This window comes from Bos grunniens, chromosome 3, assembly GCF_055505025.1.
Source record: "Bos grunniens cultivar Pamir isolate PY7600 chromosome 3, Bosgru_T2T1.0, whole genome shotgun sequence".
In the NCBI taxonomy this organism is placed as follows: Eukaryota; Metazoa; Chordata; class Mammalia; order Artiodactyla; family Bovidae; genus Bos; species Bos grunniens.
This window is the reverse complement of record NC_141167.1, coordinates 70,090,534-70,103,115: the sequence shown is the minus strand read 5'-3', so window position 1 is coordinate 70,103,115 and position 12,582 is coordinate 70,090,534. Positions and strand designations below refer to the sequence as shown.

The window sequence follows — 12,582 nt, the reverse complement described above, 5'->3', positions numbered from 1 at the left end:
AAGCATAAATAAGAAAATTAAAAATAAGAGAAAATTAAAACAATGCACAAATGGCTTTGAAATAAATAGTACAATACCTTTCTTTAGACAACAAATTTAAGTTTGCATAAACTAAAATTAGAAAGTCAGTATTCATATAGCACCTGGAGAAGTAGAAGAGAACTATATCCCACTCCAAGTACATGCTATAAAGAGAAGTGGTAGGAAGGAGGAGTTTTCCTTCAGGGGAAAAAACTGATGAAGCACTGTGGTGCCCTTTGATAAATGGAGAAAGTAACCCTAGTTGCCAGCTTCCTTTCTCTCAGTTCCAAACCCTAACTAACAGAGTTCCAACTGTGTACTCCACTTTTGAATTATATAGGATATTGCCATATCCTTTCAGTAAACCCCTACCTCAGTTTTATCTTATTTAAAATGATCTGAATTGATTTCTGTTTTCTACAAGCACATCCTAAGAGTTATTTCTCAGTAGAGTTACCATTAGCTAAAACGACAATACTAACAGAGTTAAGAATCTAGGAGGTAATCATAGATTACTTTAGGTATTAGGTAAAAGATTTCTGAGACTCAATAATTACCTTCTGAAAGAAATTACAGTAATCTCTTCTTAAAATATAGATTGCTACTTCTTTTAATCCTTCTAGTCCATACATATCAGCCATATTGAGTATCTGACTAAAATAAAAATAGATGCACTGTTAATTCTTCAATTTAAATACCAAGGCATAATACACAATAATTTCTTAATGATAAATAGTTTGTTTAGAGAAAATAATAATCTTAACTATTTTAATTCTAACTTTCTGCCCTACATAGTACTCTTTACAGGTTATAAGAAGAACATAGGTCAAAAGTTGAAAGCACTGTAACTTGATTTGAATTGTGGAGAATAACACAAAGTAAATTTGGAGATGTTTTACAACTTCCCCTCATATTCTCAGTGATATATACAACAAGGCCCAGGAAACTGCTTCAAAGGCTATAAAAGTTACAACTCTTCACAATAAATAAAAATTTAGGGGGAGGGCAACTAATTGATGTTTATCATATTGAAAATACCTACAGAGTACCATGAGATTAGAGGTGGCATCCAATGACTCAGAGGGCTTCTGTTGCTTCTTTCAATTGGCAAGTATTTCTAAGCACCCACACATACGCTAGGTACTCAGGAAACCTACAAGTCTCAATTCCATGATAAAGTTTCATACAGGTTTCCAGTATTTAATCCCTGTGACTCAGGATACTTTCACCCTCAAATCATATTCATTCAGTTTATAACTAAAAGAACTAATAAATATTTAAAATTAAAAGAGCAGCCTTCATTTGTGTGATGTTAGAATAGCAATAAAAGGAGAGAACATCCCGAAAATTAGACGAGCAAGATGTATTTAGGATTTCAGCAGCTTAGATGATGGCATGTCGCCATAGAGTACTAAAGAACCATACCATTGTTGATCTTTAGGATGCCTATATTCTCAAATTACTTTTGGGTTTTTTTCTTTTGACATCCTAAAATTTAAAAATAAAGTAGCAAAAAAATTTATAAAATTCCAAATTTGACTAAAGTTGAATTAACTTTATAAAATCTGTCATTTATTTTCCAAAACAAATATTAAGTTTTTCAAACACAGCAGCAATTAGTCACTTAGTCGTGTTCGACTCTTTGGGACCCCATGGACTGTAGCCTGCCAGGCTCCTCTGTCCACGGGATTCTCCAGGCAAGAATTCTGGAGTGGGTGGCCATTTCCTTCTATTTAAGTCTAATAAAGACTTTTCTTAATCTTATTCTTATCTTAATCTATCTATCTTATCTTAATCTAATCTTAATCTTATCTAAAAGATGCTAGATCATCTTTTCTTCTAAATAAGGTGACTTACTGTTTTTAGATATTGCCAAAATATGTACAACATTCAGCAAAATAATAAAAATGAAACTTCTACTTCACTGACACTTTTAAACAAAGCTCAATAAAGCAGAAGCCACAAAATATCAATATTTTTATATTTAAAATCATTAAAAAATACCTACCCAACATTAGCTTTGACTGGAAAGTCCAAAGTTCCTCCGTATATAAAGTGCATCATAACATTCATTTCTACATGGCTTATACTGAAAAATAAAAGAAAACTAAACTCAAATCCAGAAATAATTAAGGTTTAACTGATATCAATGATACATTCTATTTTCCCATAAATTTTCAGTCAAGATAAAGTTCTAATCTCATTTTTATCTGAAGAATACAATTTTCAAATAACATCCATGAGGTATGCCATTAATTTAAAAATGAAGTTATAAAAAAAAAAATGAAGTTATAACTGCAGCCATGGGTTTTTATATATTGTAAAATGTTATTCAGTTCAGTTCAGCTCAGTCACTCAGTCATGTCCGACTCTTTGCGACCCCATGAACTGCAGCATGCCAGGCCTCCCTGTCCATCACCAACTCCTGGAGTTCACCCAAACTCATGTGCATCGAGTCGGTGATGCCATCCAGCCATCTCATCCTCTGTCATCCCCTTCTCCTCCTGCCCCCAATCCCTCCCAGCAACAGGGTCTTTTCCAATGAGTCAACTCTTCACATGAGGTGGCCAAAGTACTGGAGTTTCAGCCTCAGCATCAGTCCTTCCAATGAACACCCAGGACTGGTTTCCTTTAGAATGGACTGGTTGGATCTCCTTGCAGTCCAAGGGACTCCCAAGAGTCTTCTCCAGCACCACAGTTCAAAAGCATTAATTCTTCGGCCCTCAGCTTTCTTCACAGTCCAACTCTCACATCCATACATGACCACTGGAAAAACCACAGCCTTGACTAGACGGACCTTTGTTGGCAAAATAATGTCTCTGCTTTTTAATATGCTCTCTAGGTTGGTCATAAGTTTCCTTCCAAGGAGTAAGTGTCTTTTAATTTCATGGCTGCAATCACCATCTGCAGTGATTCTGGAGCCCCCCAAAATAAAGTCTGACACTGTTTCCACTGTTTCCCCATCTATTTGCCATGAAGTGATGGGACCAGATGCCATGATCTTAATTTTCTGAATGTTGAACTTTAAGCCAACTTTTTCACTCTCCTCTTTCACTTTCATCAAGAGGCTTTTTAGTTCCTCTTCACTTTCTACCATAAGGGTGATTAGTATATGATAAAATAATTAATTCTTTGTTGGGCATCTTCCATGATAGACAAAGTTAGAAAGGACTTTAGAGGTCATAGTTCAATCTCTGGCTCCTTAAGAAATCCTCCTCTTCAGCATCTTTGAAAAATGGCCTCTCATTTTGCTTAAAGCCTGGGATGGACAACTACTCCATTCACTAGAAAGATTCTTGCTGTGCATACATATTTCTTAATTTGTAATACCTATCCAGCAGCTCTAGCTCTGCCAACATCCTCATATTACAGATTTAAAAGACATAACTTAAAGAAGTAGTCTGAAGTGATAATCTTTATGTTTCATGGACTACTAGATCTCAGACTCTCATGACTTCTCCCAGCACCCCAGATTCAGTCTTCTATTACTCTTATATTTTGTTCATAGCACTGTTACAGGACTTCTTGCATCTTGGCCCTCCCCTATTCCTCTGTATCAAGGAAGATTAATTATCTGATTGGTGGACAACAACCACTGGTTGTTGATCATGAGGAACGTGTTGTTGTTCATTTGCTTAGTAGTGTTCAACTCTTTGCAACCCTTGGCTTGCAGCATCCCAGGCTTCCCTGTTTTTCACTATTTCCTAGGGCTTGCTCAAACTCATGTCTATTGAGTCGGTGATGCCATCCAACCATCTCCTCCTTCATCATGCCCTTCTCCTCCTGCCTTCAGTCTTTCCCAGCATCAGGATCTTTTCTAATGAGTTGACTCTTCTCATCAGGTGGCCAAAGTATTGGAGCTTCAGCATCAGCCCTTCTAATGAATATTCAGGATTGATTTCTTTTAGGATTGACTGGTTTTATCTCCTTGCAGTCCAAGGGACTCTCAAGAGTCTTCTCCAACACCATGGTTCAAAAGCATCAATTTTTGGCGCTCAGCTTTCTAGATGAGAGGTAAACTGATTTCTTTTCTCCTTTTTTCGCTGCTGAACCAGCAGTAAGAGGTGGTGAGAGAGAAGCGTACTGCTATCCAGATTCAGACTTTCTCTCAAGTGGGCTGTCTTAGAGTAGACATAGCAAGCAAATCAACTTTGGCTTTTGCGTAAAATCACATTTTACTGCCTTATCAAAAATTAAGGAAATGTTTTCTAATTTCACCTGCTGATTCTTTTGTCTTATTGTGAGCAGGAAGAAAGTATACTATTTATTGGGCCCCCCTCAGAACTCCAATAGATAGCTAAGATGGATAACAGATACCCTTCTTTACATCACCTCTTTCCACAGATTCAGCAGAGAAGAAAGGAGAAAAGAAATCAAATTACCTCTCATCATCAAATTAACCCTCAGGTCAGAGTTCGTCCTGACCAATGCCCAGTGGTTACTAGGTAATTCACTCTTCTTGGTACGGAGGAATAGAAGGTGGGACAAATGCAAGGAGTCCTGTAACAGTGCTATGAACAAAACAGAAATAACAAAAAGAAGACTGAAGAATAAGTCTGCCTAAGTCAGAGCTGGAGGTTCATCTTAATCCTCTCTCTCATTATATCCTATCATTTTATACCTTCAAATGTTTTTAAATTCAGCCTCTGCCATCTGTTGCTGTCGTTGTTTAGTCACTAAGTCGTGTCTGACTCTTGTGATCCACGGTCTGTACTTTGTCCATTGGATTTCCCAGGCAAGAACACTGGTGTGTGCTAAGTCATTTCAGTCATGTCTGACTCTTTGAGACCCTATGGACTGTAGCCTGCCAGGCTCCTCTGTCTAAGGGATCTTCTGGCAAGAATACTGGAGTGGATTGTCATGCCCTCCTCCAGGGGATCTTCTTGACTCAGGGTTGGCACCCAGGACTCCTGTGGCTCCTGCATTGCAGGCAGATTCTTAATCGATGAGCCACCTAAGAATACTGGAGTAGGTTGCTATTTCCTTCTCTAGGGGATCTTCCAACCCAGGAATCAAACCCTTGTCTCCTGCATTGGCAGGCAGATTCTTTACCATTGAGCCACCAGGGAAGCCCTTTTGCTATATATTTCCCCCTTTTATTGCCCTAGTTTAGCCTCTCAGTTTCTTTCATCTGTACTATACTTCATCATAGTACTCTGAGGGCTTCTTGCCTGAAATTACCTCCTCACATCCCATTTCACACATTGCAATCAGAATGACTTTGCTAAAATGTAAATCTGATACAGTCCCTGACTTCTAAAACCCTTTAGCAATTCTCCATAGGACCTAGGAAAAAAAGCCCAAATTCCTTAGCTTGGCACAGAATGTTCTTTATTATATGATCTCTGGTTTCTCTAGCAGCTGTTCCAGGATAAGCAAACTACCATTTCCTATACCTGAACGACTTACAGTTCCTTATACATCCGTTCCTTATCACATACTGTTCACTCTGCTTAAAATTCTCTCCCTCTCTATTTATTTCATCTTTTAGATACAAGACACGTGGCTCTTTACCTCTGATTGTTTCCTTAACACTCCCAAGGGGGGGAAAAAAGGAAATCACTGAACGTTAAACATAAATAATAACTAACATTTATTGAGCATTTATTATGATTTAGTCACTGAGCTAATAAGCATTTTCAATGCAATTAGCTCATTTAATCGTAACAACTCAATGGGAGGTTATTATTATTGGTCTCATCTTACAAATGAAAAACCTGAAATTAAGTAACTTGCTCATGGAGGTGGGTGCTGGGAAAAAAATTAATTGCCCAACATCAAATGGCTAGTGATGCACTGGAATTTAAATCCAGGCAAACTGCATTGGAATTTGGAATTTAAATCCATACTCCAATGCCTGGGCTCTTAAGCAGTATAATACACCCCCCCACACACACACACTTCCATTATCACACTTATCAAACTGATTTATAATATCTTTGTTTACATATTTGTTTCTCCTTCTAAACTGAATTCTGTGTGGGCAGGATTTGTGTCTTATTTACCCTTGCATCTCTAGTAGAAGCAAATGTCAGCATTGATTCAATATCCCCAGGATCAAAATTTCCTTTCCCTGCATAATACTGGAGCTCTGCATGGAAGCAGGCTGGGGACAGTGCTGATAAGACATTCACAGTTTGTTAAGCACAGTATCTAATGTCTGTTAAAGGGAGACAAGGAGAAAGGCAAGAAGAAAAGAAAGGGAGTTCCACAGGGTAGGACTCAGAAAGGTGTTTGCTTTGATTCTTTGGCCTTAAATAATATATGCTCAATAAATGTTTAATGAATATTTAATGAATGGCTTATTAGGGTAGTTACAAGCATCTCCTGAACCTTCAGAAAGAATATTGAGTTGAAAACATATAAATATTTTTTAGTTTACTTAATATATATTTACTGGCTTATACAATGGCTAACATTGTATGGCTTATACAATGGTTTCTGCTGATTCAAAACTCCATATCTCTTCTTTAATATTTAGAAAAAAGTCAAATCTCTAAATATGCTCATTTATATACATGGATATGACAAGAGTTGATCTCAGTATAATTATGCTGTATTATCTGTAGTCTGTTCATATAAAACAGTAGCATAATAGTTACATTCCATGCACTTTTCCTTGAAATTTCAAGAGCCATTCTTATTAGTGTTAATGAGGATTGAATATTTATGTTATAAGAATAGTTTCTTCTAAGACTTGACATATTTAAGCAAAGGAAAATAATGACTAGGTAGAAATAAAACTTTTATTAAAATAAACAGCAAAATCTGGACATTTGAGCTTATATATCAATATATATGATAGCTATAAAAACAGCAAGAAACTGTTTTCCTGCTGTCTTGACAGCTGTTTTATTAAACTGCAGCCTCATTATTATAAGTCATCTGTATTTTTATGAAAAGTATTTATAAAGACATGATCAACTGACTTGCCAAAAAACAAATTACTGCAATAACCCACAGTTTAAATAAATGGAAAGATTTAAAGCACTGCTGCTGCTGCTGCTGCTGCTGTGTCGCTTCAGTCGTGTCCGACTCTATGCAACCCCATAGGCGGCAGCCCACTAGGCTCCTCTGTCCCTGGGATTCTCCAGGCAAGAACACTGGAGTGGGTTGCCATTTCCTTCTCCAGTGCATGAAAGTGAAAAGTGAAAGCGAAATCGCTCAGTTGTGCCCTACCCCCAGCAAGCCCATGGACTGCAGCCTTCCAGGCTCCTCCGTCCATGGGACCCTCTAGGCAAATCAGAATAAAATCCTATAGGAGATGAAAATATTACATACACTCAACAGTTAGAAAAAATAAAAGACCATGAGAGGACAGAGCACTAGGCTCAGAGATAACATGTACCCAGTCTAAAACCTCTATGCTATATATGTGCTTCCTAAAGTTTCAGGTTTCTACATATGTGGGCTAAGGTAACATAGGGCCTCATTCACTCATTCATCATTCATTTACATTCAATATTTATTGAATGATAGGCGCTATTCTGGACCTTACATTCTAGAGAGAGGACATGGACAATAAATGTCAACAAATGTGTGTGCTTAGTCACTCAAGAGTCAAGTTGGACTCTTTGTGACCATATGGACTGTAGCCCACCAAGCTCCTCTGTCCATGGAATTCTCCAGGCAAGAATACTGGAGTGGGTTGCCATGCTGTCCTCCAGGGGATCTTCCCAACCCAGGGGCCGAACCCAGGTCTCATGTATTGCAGGCAGATTCTTTACTGTCTGAGCCACCAGGGAAGCCCATGTCAACAAATATACGAAGATAATTTTAACAGTGAAAAGTGAAGACAATCTAACAGAATAACATAGAATAAAGTAACTGGAGAGTTGGGCTGTAGCTCCTTTAGGTGGGGAAGTCTGGGAGAATCTTATGGGTCAGATCATACAGGTTCTTATAGCTTATGATAAAGATTTGGGTTTAATTCTAATTTGTGATGAGAAGGCATTGAAGAATTTTGACCGGAAGAGAAATATGACCTGATTTACATTTGAAAAGGTCATCCTGAAGGTTCAGAGCAAGCCAGGAGTCTCTGAAGGGAGATGAAAAAATCCAAATTTATACTCTAAAGTCTCAAGCCACCACCGTAAGACTTCTGTTTACATAAAATGGAAACACGTGGGGTTTCTTTATGGAAATATTGGCTGTTCAACTTCCAGTACTGGATGTGGAAAACGTCCCCTTGCCAACCAGGGGAACTTCCTTTCAGCTTTATCCTCCCACCTTCCAACTCTGGGACATGGGTAGAACTAGGATTAAACGTGTGTGCTCAGTTGGTCAGTCATGTCCCACTCTTTGTGGCCTATAGCCCACCAGGTTCCAGGGGATTCCAGGCAACAATACTGGAGCCAGTTGCCATTTACTTCTCCAGAGGATCTTCCTGATACAGGGATCGAAGTCATGTCTCTTGCATCTCCTGCATTGACAGGCAGATTCTTTACCATTACGCCACCTGGGAAGCCCTAAAACTAGGATAATAGGATTCCACTATTCCTACCTTAATTTATTGAAGGCTGTCTCATTTTAAAATGTCACATGCATTACATCTTTGAGCTACCAACTCAAAAAAGAACCAAAAACCAATTGGTTCTTTTCCGTAAGGACAGATAAGATTTCAATTTTAATCTATTGCAGAAAACATCCTACAGATATGCAACAGTGGCACAGTTCCAAAAGAGGTTACTGACCAAGCAAAGCAGGTGTTGCTGTCCTAGTCCTGGAAATGGTGCTCACTTGAACACTTTACTCTCTAGAAAAATGAGCACAGCACCATTTAGGGAAAGAAAAAAAGGTAAATAATAATCAGCACTACAGACTATACACCAAACACTATGCCAAGTTTTTCCTTTCAACAACCTCAGGGAAGGTAAGCAACGTCCCAAAGTCATGTAACAGTTTGGGCCTGGATGTAGGACTTCCTATAAGGACACCAGAGTCCATGATCTTTTTACTATACGACACTACCCCTTGAAACATCTACTCAGGTTTACAAGTTAATGTGAAAAGGCAATTTGTTTTATAGATTACTTTGTTACATTATAAAAATTCTTAAAAGATGTGATTTTTTAAAACAGTAAAATTCCTAAATATGCTTTAACCTTCTGACAGCTTTATACACCATGACACTAATAACATTTTAGGTGGTAATTTGACACAGTCAATTTGATATGTAATACAAGAGGGGACTAGATCTGATAGACAGAGTGCCTGAAGGGGATGGAAGTTCGTAACACTGTATAGGAGGCAGTGATCAAAACCATCCCCAAGAAAAGGAAATGCTAATAGACAAAATGGTTGTCTGTGGAGAAGCAAACAGCAACCCACTCCAGAATTCTTGCCTAGAGAATCCTGTGGACAGAGGAGCCTGGTGGGCTGTTGTCTATGGGGTCGTACAGAGTCGGACACGACTGAAGCGACTTAGCAGCAGCAGCAGCAGAGGAGGCCTTACAAATAGGTGAGAAAAGAAGAGAAGTGAAAGGCAAGGGAAAAAAGGAAAGATATACCCATCTGAATGCAGAGTTCCAGAGAATAGAAAGGCGATAAGAAAGTCTTTTTAAATGAACAATGCAAAGAAATAGAGGAAAACAGTAGAACAGGAAGGAGTAGAGATTTCTTGAAGAAAATCAGTGATACCAAGGAAACATTTCATGAAAATATGGGCACAATAAAGATAGAAATGGTATGGACCTAACAGAAGCAGAAGATATTAAGGAGAGGTGGCAAGAATACACAGAAGAACTGTACAAAAAAGATCTTCAAAACCCAGATACGCACAATTGTGTGATCACTCTCCTAGAGCCACACATCCTGGAAAGGGAAGTCAAGTGAGCCTTAGGAAGCATCACTATGAACAAAGCTAGTGGAGGTGATGGAATTCCAGCTGAGCTATTTCAAATCCTAAAAGATGATGCTGTGAAAGGGCTGCACTCAATATGCCAGCAAATTTGGAAAACTCAGCAGTGGCCACAGGACTGGAAAAGGTCAGTTTTCATTCCAATCCCAAAGAAGGGCAATGCCAAAGAATGTTCAAACTACCACACAATTGGCATTCATCTCACATGCTAGCAAAGTAATGCTCAAAATCCTTCGAGCCAGGCTTCAACAGTATGTGAACTGTGAACTTTTAGATGTACAAGCTGGATTTAGAAAAGGCAGAGGAATCAGAGGTCAAATTGCCAAAATCCAATGGATCATAGAAAAAAACTAAAGAATTCCAGAAAAACATCTACTTCTGCTTCATTGACTGCACTAAAGCCTGTGACTGTATAGATCACAACAAACTGTGGAAAATACTTCAAGAGATAGGAATACCAGACCACTTGACCTGCCCACTGCGAAACCTGTATGCAGGTCAAGAAGTAACAACAGAACCAGATATGGAACAACAGACTGGTTCCAAATTGGGAAAGGAGTACGTCAAGGCTGTATATTGTCACCCTGCTTATTTAACTTATATGCAGAGTACATTATGTGAAATGTTGGGCTGGGTGAAGCACAAGCTAGAATCAAGATTTCTGGGAGAAATATGAATCACCTCAGATATGCAGATGAATCCACCCTTGTGGCAGAGAGTAAGAGGAACTAAAGAGCCTTTTGATGAAGGTGAAAGAGGAGAGTGAAAAAGCTGGTGTAAAACTCAACATTCAAAAAACTAAGATCATGGCATCTAGTCCCATCACTCCATGGCAAATAGATGGGAAAAAAATGGAAATAGTGACAGACTTTATTTTCTTGGGCTCCAGAATCACTGCAGATGGTGACTGCAGCCATTAAATTAAAAGATGCTTGCTTCTTGGAAGAAAGTTATGACCAACCTAGACAGCATATTAAAAAGCAGAGACACTACTTTGCTAACAAAGGTCCATAGAATCAAAGCTATGTTTCCCCTGCTGTCAAATAAGGTCCAATAATCATACACTTCTTTTGACATTTATCTCACCACACAGAATCACATGGTTACCTCTCCATTTAAATTTTTAGTGACTTCACCTCTAATGAGAGTAGATAGTTTTTATAAAAGATATCTAAAACATCTGAAACATAATCCCTGGACACATTTCCAAAATACACTAGAATGATGATTACCTCTAGAATTGACACACTTACAGAAATTCTGGCCTCTGCAAGCATTATTTCTCTTCCAATATTCAGCAGATATTTTAAATTCACCATAAAGGAAGAGATCTTTTTGGCAGGAAACATATTTTTTCAGGCTGTTTTTCAACAGGGTTTTTCAACAGTGATGATAAAATTTCACTGACTGACTCAACTACACATTCTTTTTACCCACAGGCTAATAAACTATTTGCTTGGCATATAAAATCTTCCATAATCAAGAACTACCTGGTGGTTGCCAGATCAAAACAGTAGGTGATATAACTAAAGCATAACTCTCTAGAAACCGTGGTATGAAAGAAAAGAGGTTTAGGTTCTTCTGCATATGTCTCATTTCTATTAAATAAATGAAACATGAAAAGAGATAAAAACATATAACATATTCTTAAAAATAATGTTTTAATTTTCCATTTTTCCATTTTTCAATAGAGTGAGAAATTACAAATGAGAGGCATTTGGGGATTGATTTTAGTTAGTAAGGAAACCAGACAGCTGTAACCTACAAGGCTCAAGATTATAGACTAGTGTGAAAAACAGTGAGAGTTTATCAATATTTTTCACACATCCACTGTTACGGAATCATCACTACCACCATTCCACATCCAAGCTTCTAGCCAAGACTGACCCAGTTGAGGAACCATCCACAGTGAGAATGATGAAAGCCGGGAATTCTCCCTCAGAACTCCCAGGCAGTTTTCCTACTGAAAAAGCCCTCCCCACTACTGTACATTCTGGATTCTCACAGTGATCATCTGTGACCAAAAAATATTCCATTTCACATGTAAGGAGGTAGTTCATCTCTTAATAACTGTCTCAGCAGTTGATATAAACTGCACCAACTGTGTAGATTCACCAATGCACTATCATAGGTCACTGAAATCCACACCTATCCAAATTATTCTTTAATAAAGAAATTACCTATCACAGACTGAAAATCCGTGTTCCCCCATACACCTAAATTCACATATTGGAGCCCTAACCCCAATATGGAAATAGGGCTTCTAAGGAAATGTGTGTGTGTGTGTGTTAGTCGCTCAGTTGTGTCCAATTCTTTACAATACCAAGGACCATAGCCCACGAGGCTCCACTGTCCATGGGATTTTACAGGCAAGAATACTGGAGTGTGTAGCCATTCCCTTCTCCAGGGGATCTTCCAGACCCAGGGATCAAACCCAGTCTCCTGCATTGCAGGCAGACTCTTTACCATCTGAACAACCAGGGAAGCTCTCTAAGGAAATAATTAAGGTTAAATGAGGAATAAGGGTAGGGCCCTAGCCAATCTGATAGGATTAGTGTCCTTATAAGAAACACCAGAGAGTGAGCTCTCTCCCTCCACCTTCCTTTCCCCTCTCTGGCCCCACAGCCCCATGCACTAAAAACAGGGTCACTGGAGCATACAGCAGAAGGTGCCTGTCCACATTCAACGGACCTAAGGTAAGA

The 12,582-nt window shown here is 38.5% G+C and overlaps 1 protein-coding gene across 10 annotated transcripts in view; it reads right to left on the bottom strand.

The window, feature by feature from the left end:
* Positions 1-12,582, bottom strand: part of BTBD8 (BTB domain containing 8) — a 93,769-nt gene that overhangs the window by 37,855 nt on the left and 43,332 nt on the right. For 9 of the 10 annotated variants that reach the window (XM_086391121.1, XM_086391122.1, XM_086391123.1 and 6 more), the window contains 2 exons: positions 2,030-2,110; positions 579-675 (listed from right to left, as the gene is read on the bottom strand). In XM_086391121.1, the coding sequence (XP_086247247.1) occupies positions 579-675; positions 2,030-2,110 (178 nt within the window). Of the gene's footprint in view, positions 1-578; positions 676-2,029; positions 2,111-4,403; positions 4,533-12,582 lie in introns of those variants that run through there. The other variant, XM_086391131.1, reaches the window with a different exon arrangement.